The sequence below is a fragment of the Crotalus tigris genome, unplaced genomic scaffold (genome assembly GCF_016545835.1).
Source record: "Crotalus tigris isolate CLP2741 ecotype Arizona unplaced genomic scaffold, ASM1654583v1 scf7180000017639.5415321, whole genome shotgun sequence".
NCBI classification, from domain to species: domain Eukaryota; kingdom Metazoa; phylum Chordata; class Lepidosauria; order Squamata; family Viperidae; genus Crotalus; species Crotalus tigris.
The window spans coordinates 4,890,087-4,902,878 of record NW_024096532.1 but is presented as its reverse complement, the minus strand read 5'-3'; the positions used below and the strand labels follow the sequence as shown (position 1 = coordinate 4,902,878).

Genomic DNA, 12,792 nt, shown 5'->3' with positions numbered 1-12,792 from the left:
AGTTGCCTCATCTAATCTGATAACAAGATGTTCCCACCTCTGATATCTGAGAAAAAGAAACCTCTAATGTAAATTAATAACAACTCCTCAAAAGATTTCAGAATCAAATTAATTTATTGTGGCACAAGCCAAAGCCCACTTTTTTCAGATGAATGAAGAAATACAGGCAGAAGAACTAAAAATGAATGAAATCTGTAGGCCAAAATACACAAGCTGCAGACTGTAACATTTCCCCATCAGCTTAAGAGAGACTTGCCGCATTAGTGATCTTAATGTTATTGCTCTACCATAATAACCAGTCAGTACGGCTGGGGGTTGAGCTTAATTCAAACTATTTGTAAGACATCTGGCAGGAAAAATTAATTTCAATTACAACTCATTTTTCTACATTTGATTTTACATTGAATCATACTGAAATGAATCCATAATTGACTGTAATGGTTCTAATCCATTTAAATTACAAATTAATAAAAAACCATTTATAGCTAAAGTGCAACCACTGTCTTTCACAGATGTCTCTGCAGGAAGCCTGTTAAGCTTCTTCTCTTCAAGGTAAAGACAAAATACAGCTAGCGCCGTTACAAGCACTTCAAATGAAACAAACAAACTGTTCCACTTAATGCCAGGAGCAGAAGCCAGATGCCAGAAGAACCGCGAGTAACATACAACAGTAAGCATTGAAAAATAGGAGCTGAAGCTAGTCATCACAGGTAGTTCCTCCATGGATCATGGCAATAAACAACACTTGGTTGTATAAAACAAGATATCAATCATCCAAACCTTGCCCATCTTCATGCCAATGTTCAACAGCAATAATGTTAGGAACAAAAATATTAAATCGGAGTCTGAGGCTACAATCATTTATGCAACATTTTTTCATGCAAGTTTTCATACTTCAGAAGTTGACAATGACTTCTTAATAAAGATGCAAACCTTTTTAGCTCTCAAGTCAAGTATAATTGACACATCTTTTTTAAGAGTCCCTCCTAACACTGACCTTGTCATGAATACTGGAAAAAAAAAAGCAAGGGGCATCTAGATAGTCAGTTCCTATCAGGATATTTCAGAGGACTGTAAAAATGGAGGTATCATCCAGACATTCTGCAAAAATATATGAAGGCAGTGAGACTACAAATAAAAGCCTTGTGGGCTGAATGATTCTGTTTTTCTTAAAACCCAAGGCTGTTGAAGACTGATCTTTTCAGCCATTTCTTTGTATACCCTTTACAGGTTGCTTTGAATTTCACAATGCAGGAAAAAAAATGAATGAAATAAAAATAAAACCATCCAAGTAAAAGGAAGTAGGAGATGAGTTTTCGCCATTTCATCCTCATTCATCTGAGAAACGTGAATAGTGTTTGTGATTTATAAAAAAAAGTCCTATGTACACAGCAAAAAATTGTGATTTCATTTCCTGTTGTCCATAATCCTGCCTTGATGCCTTTAAGAGAGTCTCTCTCTGTCTACTCAACTACCAAATACAAATCTGTTCAAGTTTCCAAAACTGAAGCAGGATAAAGATGAGACTTCAGATAAGGACACTGGAGACAGGAACTTTTGTTGATCGCCCATGCTGAGGAACAACAATGCGGTCCTCCCCTTCCAAAGACTCTTGCAGCTGACCTGCAGTGAGGAAAGAAGCATGTTAAGGTCTGCCTTCAAAGGGGCTGGCCTTGTCCAAAGAGGACAAGATTTTGAAAAGAGTGTGTCATATGTCTGAGCTCTCTTTCCTAATTTTCAGTGCTGTTTTCTTAGTGATATTGCCTTAGTTGTACTTCCCTTATTTCCTTCACAATTATATTTTGGCATATACAGGTAGTCCTCGACTTACAACCATTCAGTCAATTGTTCAAACCTTACAAAGGCACTAAAAAAAACTTATGATGGTCCTCACATTTACAAGGATGATGCTGAGGACCTCACACTGGTCCTCAGCATCATCACATGATCAAAATTCAGGCACTTGGCATTTACAACAGTTGGAGGGTCCCAGGTGCCATATACTAAATAAGATAAATAAGGGTCCCAAAGGTCATGTGATCACTATTTGTGACCTTCCCATCCTGCTTCTGACAAACAATAGGGAAGCCAGATTTGCTTAAAAATCCTATGATTCAATTAACAACTGCAATGATTCACTTAACCACAAGAAAAAATTGTGGTAAAATTGGATATGATTCACTTAACCACCTTGCTTAGCAAAGAAAATTCTAGTCCCAATTCTGGTCGTAAGTCAAGAACTATCTGTACAGCAATTCTGAGTACGCTGGCATTACTCTTGCTCTGGAACTACTGTTTCAATGGTTGCAAGTAGAAGCATTTGAGGTGAATTATTTTCTCCCATCTTTCTTTCAATATTTTCAAGAAAAAAAGGAAAGAAACAAAAAAGAGAAAGAAGGGGAGAAAGGAAAAGAAAAGGACAAAGTATAAAATAGGGAAGTGAGCTTCAGTGCTTTAAAGATTTTGAGGAAAACTTGGTTTAGGAGCATCTGGGAAACATCTGAGGTCAAGAATGCTTCTAGTAACAGTTCAATGCCAGTGACTATCTCCTGAGGAACCCACACTGAAAATGTTCTCAAACGCTCAACATTTCAGGATAGATGATTCATTTTTGCACTTCTAGCACTGCCTCCTTTATGTGTAGCAGAAGATAATAAAGCCAAAGGGTGTACACCTCTGTTCTGCTAGCAGCATGTGTTTTTTTGTAACACAGCTCTGAATTCAGACACATTGTGAATTCTTGAGGCATTAATTCCAACTCTGCGGAGCTGGCAGAGGAAAAAAGGTTTTACCTTGTGCATACAGCTCTGTCCGTTTACGATCTGCCTGAATGAAACAAGCTGTAGCTAGGAAGAAACCCCCACCGATAACGCCCACAAAGCTGCAGACCATAAGTGCATATTCCAGGCTTCGGAACTGTGACAGCAATGAAACGGGGCGATCGCTCTGGATTCGGTCACTAATCTATGAAAAAAATTAAACAATAATCATGCAATCTATTAGGTAATTTCCCAAAGGAAAGCCTTCAGAATTGGATACTGTTATTTATTGCGTCTCTTGCTATTTCATCCCACCTGAAATAAATAGCAAAATAGGCACACACCATGGTTTATTTTTCTTTTGCAACGGAAAATGTAACATTGGTTTTTCATAAAATTCAGCTACTGAATCTGAACAATAGCAGCCCACTGCATGCAGAACAGAAGTAAACATGAATCTGGAACAGTAGTTCCCCACAAGCTTTCAATTAACTCTGTTAGATATCTCTAAATAAAAATGGGTATGGAATCTACACTGTCTCAAGAGCAAAACCATAGTTTTAAAGCAGTGCCCTGCTTTAATCATATCTATTAATTCCAGTTCCAAAGCTCAGCATCTGCAGGGATCTTACAGTCTTAGGAAAATTACAATGCAAAAGGCTGTGCTGGAACATTTTAGTTTGAAAAAGAATTACAAGGAGAACCTGGAATCCAGGTAGTTCCAAGAGGTTTTGTGAACTGCTTTGATCTGGTTCTAATTGGGTGGAAGAACAGAAAGAAGAAGAAAAAAGAGAAGTTGCTTAGGAGGTGGAACAGATGGCAGGAACATCAGCTCTACAATATGACAGCCTAAGCCTTATATTAAAAATGCTTACCAAACCAATAAGATAAGGGCTTCCTGCATCACCCAGAAGATGGGACAACAGAATCTGAAAAGCTTCAGCTGTGGAACGGCGAGTAGGGATGACAACATACTGCAAAGAGAAAAGGGGATCTTTCATTTGATACCCTTTGTCAAGAAAGATCAAGTGACTATTTTATTGTTCTAAGCTACCCAAAGTAGCTCATGGCAAGATGGGTAGCAAATAAATTTAATAACTAAATAAAAGAGGAGCAGGGAGTTTGATTCTACAGGCTTGGAGCCACAAAACTCCACTACTTGTTATCAGAAAGGGGAAAAGCCAAGAAAGGTGGCTAGATGGGATTGGTGCTGCTGCTCTGAAGGTATGAGGCAATTAAACAAACACAGATACATTGAGGAACCTATCTGCAACATTATCTAGGGAAAAGGGAAAAAAATCAGACATTGATCACATGAACTATCAAAGGTCATGTAGGGTGAAACAGTTTATAATTCTCCTGCTAATTGTTTCTCAATTTCCACTTAAAAGGCCTGCATTCCTGCTATTAATTTCCAAGTCTCAGACCCTATTTGTTGAGCCAATGTTCATGTTTTCCCTTCCCAGATCTCACCAGAAGGATGTCTGCCACTATGGCCCAGTTGAGGGAAAGGAGGGTTTCACCAATAAAAATAAATACCTACAAGGAAGAATGAAGAAAAATCATTTCATTATATCTTTAAAAGCTATACTATTTTTCATGTAGTGCCATACATAGAAATACCCTTTCCCATGCCCCCAAGCTCCCATGCGCCTCCTAAAATGAAGGAGAAACTCGAGAAACTCACATAAGTGGCAACAATGCTCTGCTGAGCAAAGACGACAGCCAGGAACAGAAAGGGGGCAGACCCAAGCAGTCCAATGGCACACACCAGGGGATCAGCACGGGGATTGGTGCGCTGCCAGCGTCTTGAAATCTCCACTCCAGCAGTAACACCCAGGACACCAGTCACACAAGTAATAATACCAAAGATGAGGCTGCAGAGATAATTACATACGGCCTGATGAGACTCATCAGAAATGGTTCAAAACAAGTAAACAATCAGCGTATTGGAATCTTTTCAAAACCCAAAGTATTTAGAAGAGCTCGGAAATAAGTTGTCATAATGTTCCTCAAAAAAGAGACCAATAAAATAAACCAGAAATCAAAACATAAGACAGTTCCCAGTGTTAACTCACCTGTCAGAGTCTCCATGACAAACCTTACCACTAGGGCAAGGTGGGAGATTTCCGGCGGCCAACTGTGAGCGGTACAGGAATGCAGGTGCCCACAATGCTAGAGAGCCTGTTACAAATGCCACAGCTGTGAATCCTAGTGATGACAACACAAAGCTACGGCTGCCAGTCAGGGGACAGAAAGAAACAAAGTAGTAATGTCAGCATGTATTATAGCTTTCTAGATTGTCAGAAGCCAGTGATAACAGATCTGAGCCATCAGAGATCTGTCATCAAAACAGAATACCTCCATGTGTTCCTAAGTAATGATGTACAACTGAGTCACAAGTTGTCCAAAAAATGACTATAGACATAATCTGTATACATATTAGAGATCATCTATGGTACTTTTCTGATGGTATATGTCTTAGACCAGTGTTTCCCAAACTTTTTCCTTCATTACCCAATACCACTTAGAACGGGGTCCTTTTATGACTTGTGGACTTTTATGGCCCTTTTATGACTTGTGGACTTCAATTCCCAGAATTCCTCAGCCAGGCACACTGGCTGAGGAATTCTGGGTGTTGAAGTCCACAAGTCATAAAAGGGCCCAGTTTGAAGACCCCTGACTTAGAAAGTCTTACTGAAATTCAAGGACCAGTTTTAAGTCCCTTCAGCACTACTGTAATTTGAAATGGTTGCTGAATGAATAGTGGAAGACTATCTGTAATGTAAAATTTTTATCAATAGAAGACAACATATGTAGCTTAGGGTTGGATTGTGGAGTGCCTGGTGTTCTTTGAGCTTGGTTGTTGCCTTGCAGACATTTCATTACCCAAGTAGGTAACATCAGTGCAGCAGAACTCCAGAAAAACTGTATCATTGAATAATCTTTATGATATTTCAACAAAGTATCCCTGGTAATTTAATCAATTTTCATTTCAATAGGAATACTTTGGGAGATTTTCCAAATATAATTTAATAAATATGGCAATTTTAAGTCAATTTAAATGTCCCTGTTGTGATGGGTAATTGATTCATCTGTCCTTACCTAAATAGAAATCAATTTTACCCAATTTTGGGTAATTTACCCAGGTTTTGGGTAATTTACCCAGGTTTTGGGTAATTTACCTTCAGGCCATGAGTAATCAACTGGCTATGTGAGTAGCACAAGGCTGAGAAGCATTATCTAACTGCAAAGGACTTATAAGCGAACATTTCTGACTCTGGCATCTCTCTCTCTCTCTCTCTCTCTCTCTCTCTCTCTCTCTCTCTCTCTCTCTCTCTCTCTCTCTCTCTCTCTCTCTCCCTCCCTCCCTCCCTCCCTCCCTCCCTCCCTCCCTCCCTCCTGCAATGCTACCTATACAAATTCATAAGATTAGAGACAAACAAACCCCCTACCTCCATCAAAGTACTACATTAGGCTATTTAAAAGAACACTATGAACCCAGATGCTTCCTGCTATACCAGGGCTTTTTAGTCAGTTTATTAAGTTTAGTCAGTTACTGAATAAATCTGAAACTGCTAAGCCAAAATATGGCTTGTTTTAGGGACCCAGTCAATTGTGCTTTATTTACATATCATGGTTAAACAAAAATAGTTTAGCAGACATATTAACATAGCTCATTTCTTAGAAAACTATCCGGCTGGGGACATTTAACCCAAGGTTTTAAACTATAAACCAAGGACTAAGGCAAAAACATTTTGAAGAGTCTTTTCTTCAAAGAACAATTTCCATTTTGACTTGCTCTCCTAGTTTCATTGCAGAGGACCTAGGGGTACATTTCATGGCTTACAGAGAACTGACCAGGTCTGTCAGAACTCAGATGATACTCTACATCACACCCAACATCTCTTACAACTTCTTCGGCAATTGTGTCTGTCAAGACTGGCTTGAACAAAATCACAAATCTGCTAACAATCTCTTTACCTTCATGCTGATAAATAAAACATCAAAAATACTATTCTGCAAAAGTAACCACACAAATAACTAGCTTTCTACGGCAGTCAGCACTTCCCTGATATTATTCTATTTCATATACATATTATTTTTCTGTATAACTCAAGGTAGTGAACATATCTTTTACTCCTGCCTATTTACTCCAAAACAACCCTGTGAGAGGAGCTGATCCGAGTGACTGGTCTGAAATTACCTAGCAGGCTTTCATGGCTAAGGGAGGCCTTAAACTAACAATCTCCTGGTTTCTAGGCCAGTACCTTTACCACTACAATGAAGCAGTCAGCTACAAAAAGAAGAAGTCGAATTTTCTACACCTACACACAGATGCTTATTCCTTGGCCGGACTTTTTGTAGAAGTCTCCTACCAAGACTACCAGTGGAATATACCGATCTGCTGTTTTCTGTCAGCCCTATGAATTTCATACTGAATAGGAGCTTCTTTTCTTCAAAAGCATACAAACCAAGTGGTTTCCCAGAGGAGTATTGGTGATCCAGTCCTCTCCACTAGTCCTTTCCCTTGGAGGGACAAAATTTCATGTCACTTCTGGCTATCCTGCAGGTTACAAAATAAAAGCTTGTTTCTTACTGTCATTTACTATGAGTATTTGAACTGAACTGGAACTATTAAAATGAGGTCTAGAAGATAATTCATGAAAAAACAGAGAAGCAAGATCTCTTTCTATCACATGACTCACTTGTGGCTCAGGGCTCTCAAATCAGCTGTCCATGAAGTGTAATGAAGAGGGGCATCAGTGCGGGTCTCCACAGCTCCTCGAGGTGGTTCACGCACCACAGTTATCAATAATATCAAAGCTAACACTCCCAAACCTGGGGTCACCTGTGGGGAACATAATTTTAAAAATCCAGTTTGAAACATTCTAAAAAGAGAAAAATATATGTGAAAGACTGCTATCTAACTTTGGGTAAAAAGAAGTTTCAGAATTAGTTTTAAAAAGAGCTTTAACATAGGTGTACAGCAACAAGTATTGACTAAGCTAGCTATAAATTCTACTTACCCGCAAGGCCCAGTGCCAGTCATCAGCCACATCTTTCACTTTTGATCCTACAATATAGCCCAATCCACTGTAGAAGAAAATCAGGAGAGCATTCAAATCTATACTCTGGCAGGTTTTCCAACTTCCACCAAAGCTAGTTAACACTTATCAGCTGAAGTCAAAATTAGTCTTTCAAGATATGGATATGCAAGCTGTATAATGTAATGTTGGTTTTTCATTTTCAACAAAGATCTCTGGTTAAAAAACCCATCTTTTCACCCTCCCTCCAAATACAGAGCACAGGATGTTCCCACCTGCCTACAGGTATAGCAAAGTAGAAGATGCTAAGCATGCGGGATCTCCGGTCACCCAAGTACAGGTCAGCAATAATGGTGGGGGCAATAGTTGAATAGCTAGCCTCTCCCACACCCACTAGGCCTCGTGTAAGTAGCAACATCCAGAAGTACTGAAGAGGAGATAAAAAAAAGTATATGAACAATAGAGAAGCAGACACCCTCAAGTCTAGAATACCCTCAATAGGAACCTTGAACTTTTGGTTGTAAGCTATGAGTTACTCTGTTCAGATTTCATTTAGTTGTTTATTGCTTATTTAAAACAAAAATTCCTTCAGCAATAAAACAGGAAAACTTAGAAAGATTTCTTGCTAACTTTGGGGAAATTGAGGTTTCATTAAAAGAGAGCAAGAAATACAATGAAAACAGCAACCGCCAGAGAGTTAATACTCCTTTTATCATCTGCTATGGTATTTCATGTATTTGACTGTATGGAATTCCTCATCACTATTAGAAAGGTTGCATCGCTTGAAAATGCAGAATTTCTGGAGAATGCAATATATATATATATATATATATATATATATATATATATATATATATATATAAAAAAAAAAATAAAATGAACACCAAGGTATTGATTAAAACTATAAGAGTTTAATACCTTGGTGTTCATTTTATTTTAGATATGAATATTCCCAGGGTTCATATTTTTAGTGTTATTAACTATATATATATATATATATGTGTGTGTGTGTGTGTGTGTGTGTGTGTGTGTGTGTGTATATACATATTCATTTATATATATATATATATATATATATATATATATATATATATATATACACACATATATATATTCAATTTCTCCATCCCTATAATTTTAATTTACCAGGTGTCCCCTTTTCCATACCAGATAAATACCTGCTTGGGGGTGAAGCTGCTCCCTAGAGTCACAATAGACCAGAAGAAGATTCCTATACACATCAGGTATTTGCGATTGTAACGATCACCCAGGTAACCAAAAATAGGCGCCAGTACCATGTAGCTGCTAATAAAAACTGTTAGGAAGGAAAAAAAGAGTTTTGTTTCACCTCTCTTCCATATGCACTAACTGTGTACAGTAAATGGCTACAGAGGAGACAGAAAAGACAACCAAGGCCTATTGTGCTAGTCCTCACCTGTCTGTAGTAGTCCTGATTTGCTATCATCAATACCAAAAAACGTCTCAATGTCAGGAAGAACACCTGAAACAAGGCAAAAGTAATAGACTTTCAGATGAGGAGATAAAGATAGTATTTTCATCCATAATCATCTAACCAAAGCCAGGAACAAATGGGGACAATCTATTTACCTTTACTTTAAAAGCTATACACATTCACCCATTTCATCAGTTTAAAAAGAAACTGGAAGAATTCCAGCTACCATTCATTGTGCTTACCAGCCACAGTGAAGCGATCCATGTAGTTCAGTAGATTAATAAAAAAGAGTACACCCACAATAAGGCCTGCATGTTGAGAGGATATCCCTGTCAGGGCTCGTACTTCTTCTTCCCCTATGTGCCCTGGCTGAGGATCATCTTTTTCTTCACCTTCAGTATCATCTGCCTCGGTGAAAATTGGAGCTGTATCAGCATAAGGTTGCTGCTGGGATCCCATGGCTGGGAATAAGAAAAGTCCACTGTAAGGGAAAAAAGAAATGTATAATTGCAGGGGAGACAAACCTTAGATTTGCTGGCTATACTTTAAAAAAAACAGAGGGTCTACAAAAACTGTATAATTACAGGAGAACAGGATGAGAGAGAGAGAGAGAGAGAGAGAGAGAGAGAGAGAGAGAGAGAGAGAGAGAGAGAGAGAGAGAGAGAAAGAGGAAACACAAGGCCTATCAATTTTTGTAAGCCACCCAGAGTCACTGAATGTGAGTGGGCAGCCCTACAAATTTTCATCAAACAATCAATCAGCTGAAGCATGGTGAAAAATAAATGCTATTATTAAAGTCTACAGAGATTCTCAGTCATCCAGGTCATGGTTGCCCCAAAGGTGTTTTTTCAAGAGGAACTGGACTTTCTGGTTTTTCTTTGAAGATGTTTTGCTTCTCATCCAAGAAGCTTCTTCAGCTTTGTGCAAACATCAGTTAGAACCACGCCAGTTAGAACAATTAATCAGTAGAACAACCTATCTCCAGAAGTTGTGAATGCTCTAACACTGGAAGTTTTTAAGAAGAGATTGGACAGCCATTTGTCTGAAATGTTTCCTGCCTGAGCAGGGGGTTGGACTAGAAGAGGGCTTTTCAACTGGTGATACGCGCACCCCTGGTGGTATGTTGGCACCTGGCAGGTGGTACATGTACGACAGGTTGAAAAACACTGTAAAAAAAAGCATTAAAAACGGATGAGGTGAAGCGATGCAGCGCCGCACAGGCTTGTGGAAAAGTCAGCCGGAGCTGCTTGAAGTGTTGCCTGGGTTCTGCTGAGAACCCAGGATTGGCACGGGCAACTACAGCTGATCGGCGACAGCCTTGGGGGTGGCAGGTAGCCACACACAGTCCTCGGGCAGAGATTCAACTAGAGCTGTTTGAGGTGTTGCCTGGGTTCTGCTGAGAGCCCAGGATCAGCGCATGCAGCTCCAGCTGATTGGCGCTTCCAGCGCACCCAGAAGAGAAAAGAGGAGGGGGGAGAGAGAGGAGAGGCTATAAAAGGAGCAGGTTTTGGAGGGAAAGGAAGAGGAAAAAAAAGAGAACGGGGAGAGGGGGAAAGAAAGGGGGACAGCAAAATAGAGATGGAGAAGCAGGAGAAGCAAAAGAGAGACGGAGAAGCGCAGCTTTGAGGAGAGCAGTCAGCTGGAGGTACACTGAAAAGGGGGTGAGAAGAGAGATATAAAAGGAGGGGAGAGAAAGGATATAAAAGAAGGGGGAGAGAAGATATAAAAAGGGGGAGAAGATATAAAAGGAGAGAAAAGGATATAAAAGAAGGGGAGAGAAGAGAGGATATGAAAAAGGAGAACAGGGGATATAAAAGTGGGGAGAAAATACAATATAAAAGGGGAAAGAGGCTATAAAAGAAGGGGGAGAGAAGATATAAAAAAGGGAGAGAAGAGGATATAAGGGGGGAGAAAAGAGGATATAAAAGAAGGGGAGAAGATATAAAAGAAGGAGGGGAGAGAAAGGATATAAAATAAGGGGGAGAGAAGAGAGGATATAAAAGAAAGGGGGAGAAAATAGATTATATAAAAGGGGGGAAAGATAAAAGAAGGAGGGTGGAGAAGAGAAGATATAAGAGGGGTGAGAAATTTGTTAAATGAGTTTTGCCCCATTTTATGACTTGTCTTGCCACATTTGTTAAGTGAATCACTGCAGTTGTTAAATTAGCAAAACAACTGTTAAGTGAATCTGGTTTCCCCACTGACTCTGCTTGTCAGAAGGTTGCAAAAAGGGATCATATGACCCTGGGACAATGTGACCATCATAAATATGAATCAGTTGCCAAGCATCCGAATGTAAATCACATGATCCTGGGGATGTTGCAACGGTCATAAGTGTGAAAAATGGTCATAAATCACTTTTTCAGTGCCGTTGTAACTTCGAACAGTCACTAAGCGAATTGTTGTAAGTCAAGGACTACCTGGACTTTATCACTTTTTTTTCTTTTTTCTTTTTTGGTCCTCAAGTTTTTGACACCTTGCTAGGCAACTGGTGGTATTCGAATATTGCCATATCCTAAAAGTGGTACAATCTGTGAAAAGGTTGAAAATCCCTGGACTAGAAGACCTCCAAGGTCCCTCCCAACGCTGTTATTCTGTTCTGTTCAGATAAAACATCTTCAAAGAAAAACAAGAAAGTCCAGTTGCCTCTTGAAAAAGCACTTTCGGGGCTACTACTATTAAAGGCACTGATCAATTAAGAAGCAGACAAGGAAGGTACTTGAACTCAGTTATCCTAAACTTCATTTCAACAGTGGGAAAAGGAGCCAATTCCTTTGCCGGATGCCTTCATTTTGAACCTCAGGAATCCTTACCAATCTACCACAAATTCCTGGTATCTCCCAGCAGATCTATTTTCTACCTACGCCTGCTTCTAAGAAAGCCGGGGGAGAAACACTCTTAACCGGAGTGCCTGCTCCACAGGGTTGTTGTCAGAAATGACCCAAAGATCTACATTTACCCCCCCTTTAAAAAAACCCAGACTGTCGGGCGTCTTCCGAAAGAACAAATACCGGGTGGAAAGAGAAAGAGGAAGACAGGAAGACTCTTTCAAAAACTACCGACTGTCCAGTCATGATTGTGGAAGGCTTAACCACCTCGGACAAAACCCTCAACGCTGGTTTCATCCTGCAGGTATAATGCAGCTATAGCCCTCACCCTACCCCCAAGATCAGTCAACCACCGCCTGGATGACCCATTAGAATGAACTCTGGGAGGGGGGAACTCTTTCACTAGCGCGTGCAAAATTCCCTTTCAAATTCAATTTAATGTTCCTTTTCTACAAACTTACCCGGCCTTTTTCCTCTCCGTTTGAACTATCGGATCAGATCACGTGAAGGCTTTTTTTTTTTTAAAGATGTCCTTTAAAATAAACTAAAAAAAAAAATCACTTCCTTATCATATGACTTTCCCCCCCCCTTCTTTTCCGCCCCTGCCTCGCGCGCTGCCGAGGGAGGGGGGGGGTTGCCTCTACGACAAGCCAATAGAATGGGCCCTTTCATCGGACGAAGTAATGACAGCGGCAGCTTCCGCT

General features: G+C 39.8%; 1 protein-coding gene across 1 annotated transcript; it reads right to left on the bottom strand.

Annotated features, from left to right (window-relative positions):
• Positions 1 to 95: 95 nt before the first annotated feature.
• SPNS1 (sphingolipid transporter 1 (putative)) lies at positions 96 to 12,764 on the bottom strand. Its single transcript, XM_039335318.1, has 13 exons — positions 12,550 to 12,764; positions 9,503 to 9,741; positions 9,243 to 9,308; positions 8,986 to 9,122; positions 8,083 to 8,234; positions 7,790 to 7,856; positions 7,469 to 7,611; positions 4,838 to 4,996; positions 4,447 to 4,636; positions 4,233 to 4,298; positions 3,635 to 3,733; positions 2,793 to 2,964; positions 96 to 1,623 (listed from the first exon to the last, which is right to left on the bottom strand). The coding sequence occupies exons 2-13, from the start codon at positions 9,717 to 9,719 to the stop codon at positions 1,529 to 1,531; spliced, it is 1,563 nt and encodes a 520-aa protein (XP_039191252.1). The 5' UTR covers positions 9,720 to 9,741; positions 12,550 to 12,764; the 3' UTR covers positions 96 to 1,528.
• Positions 12,765 to 12,792: the final 28 nt, after the last annotated feature.

Bases quoted from the DNA above. Each gene is read 5' to 3' on its own strand.
- SPNS1 (XM_039335318.1), bottom strand. From the start codon at position 9,719: ATGGGATCCCAGCAGCAACCTTATGCTGATACAGCTCCAATTTTCACC. The intron at 8,235-8,985 runs GTATTTATCTGG...TCTCCTCTTCAG, and splicing joins GCAGCTTCACCCCCAAGCAG to TACTTCTGGATGTTGCTACT. The intron at 4,299-4,446 runs GTGAGTTTCTCG...TCTTCCTTGTAG, and splicing joins AGAGCATTGTTGCCACTTAT to GTATTTATTTTTATTGGTGA.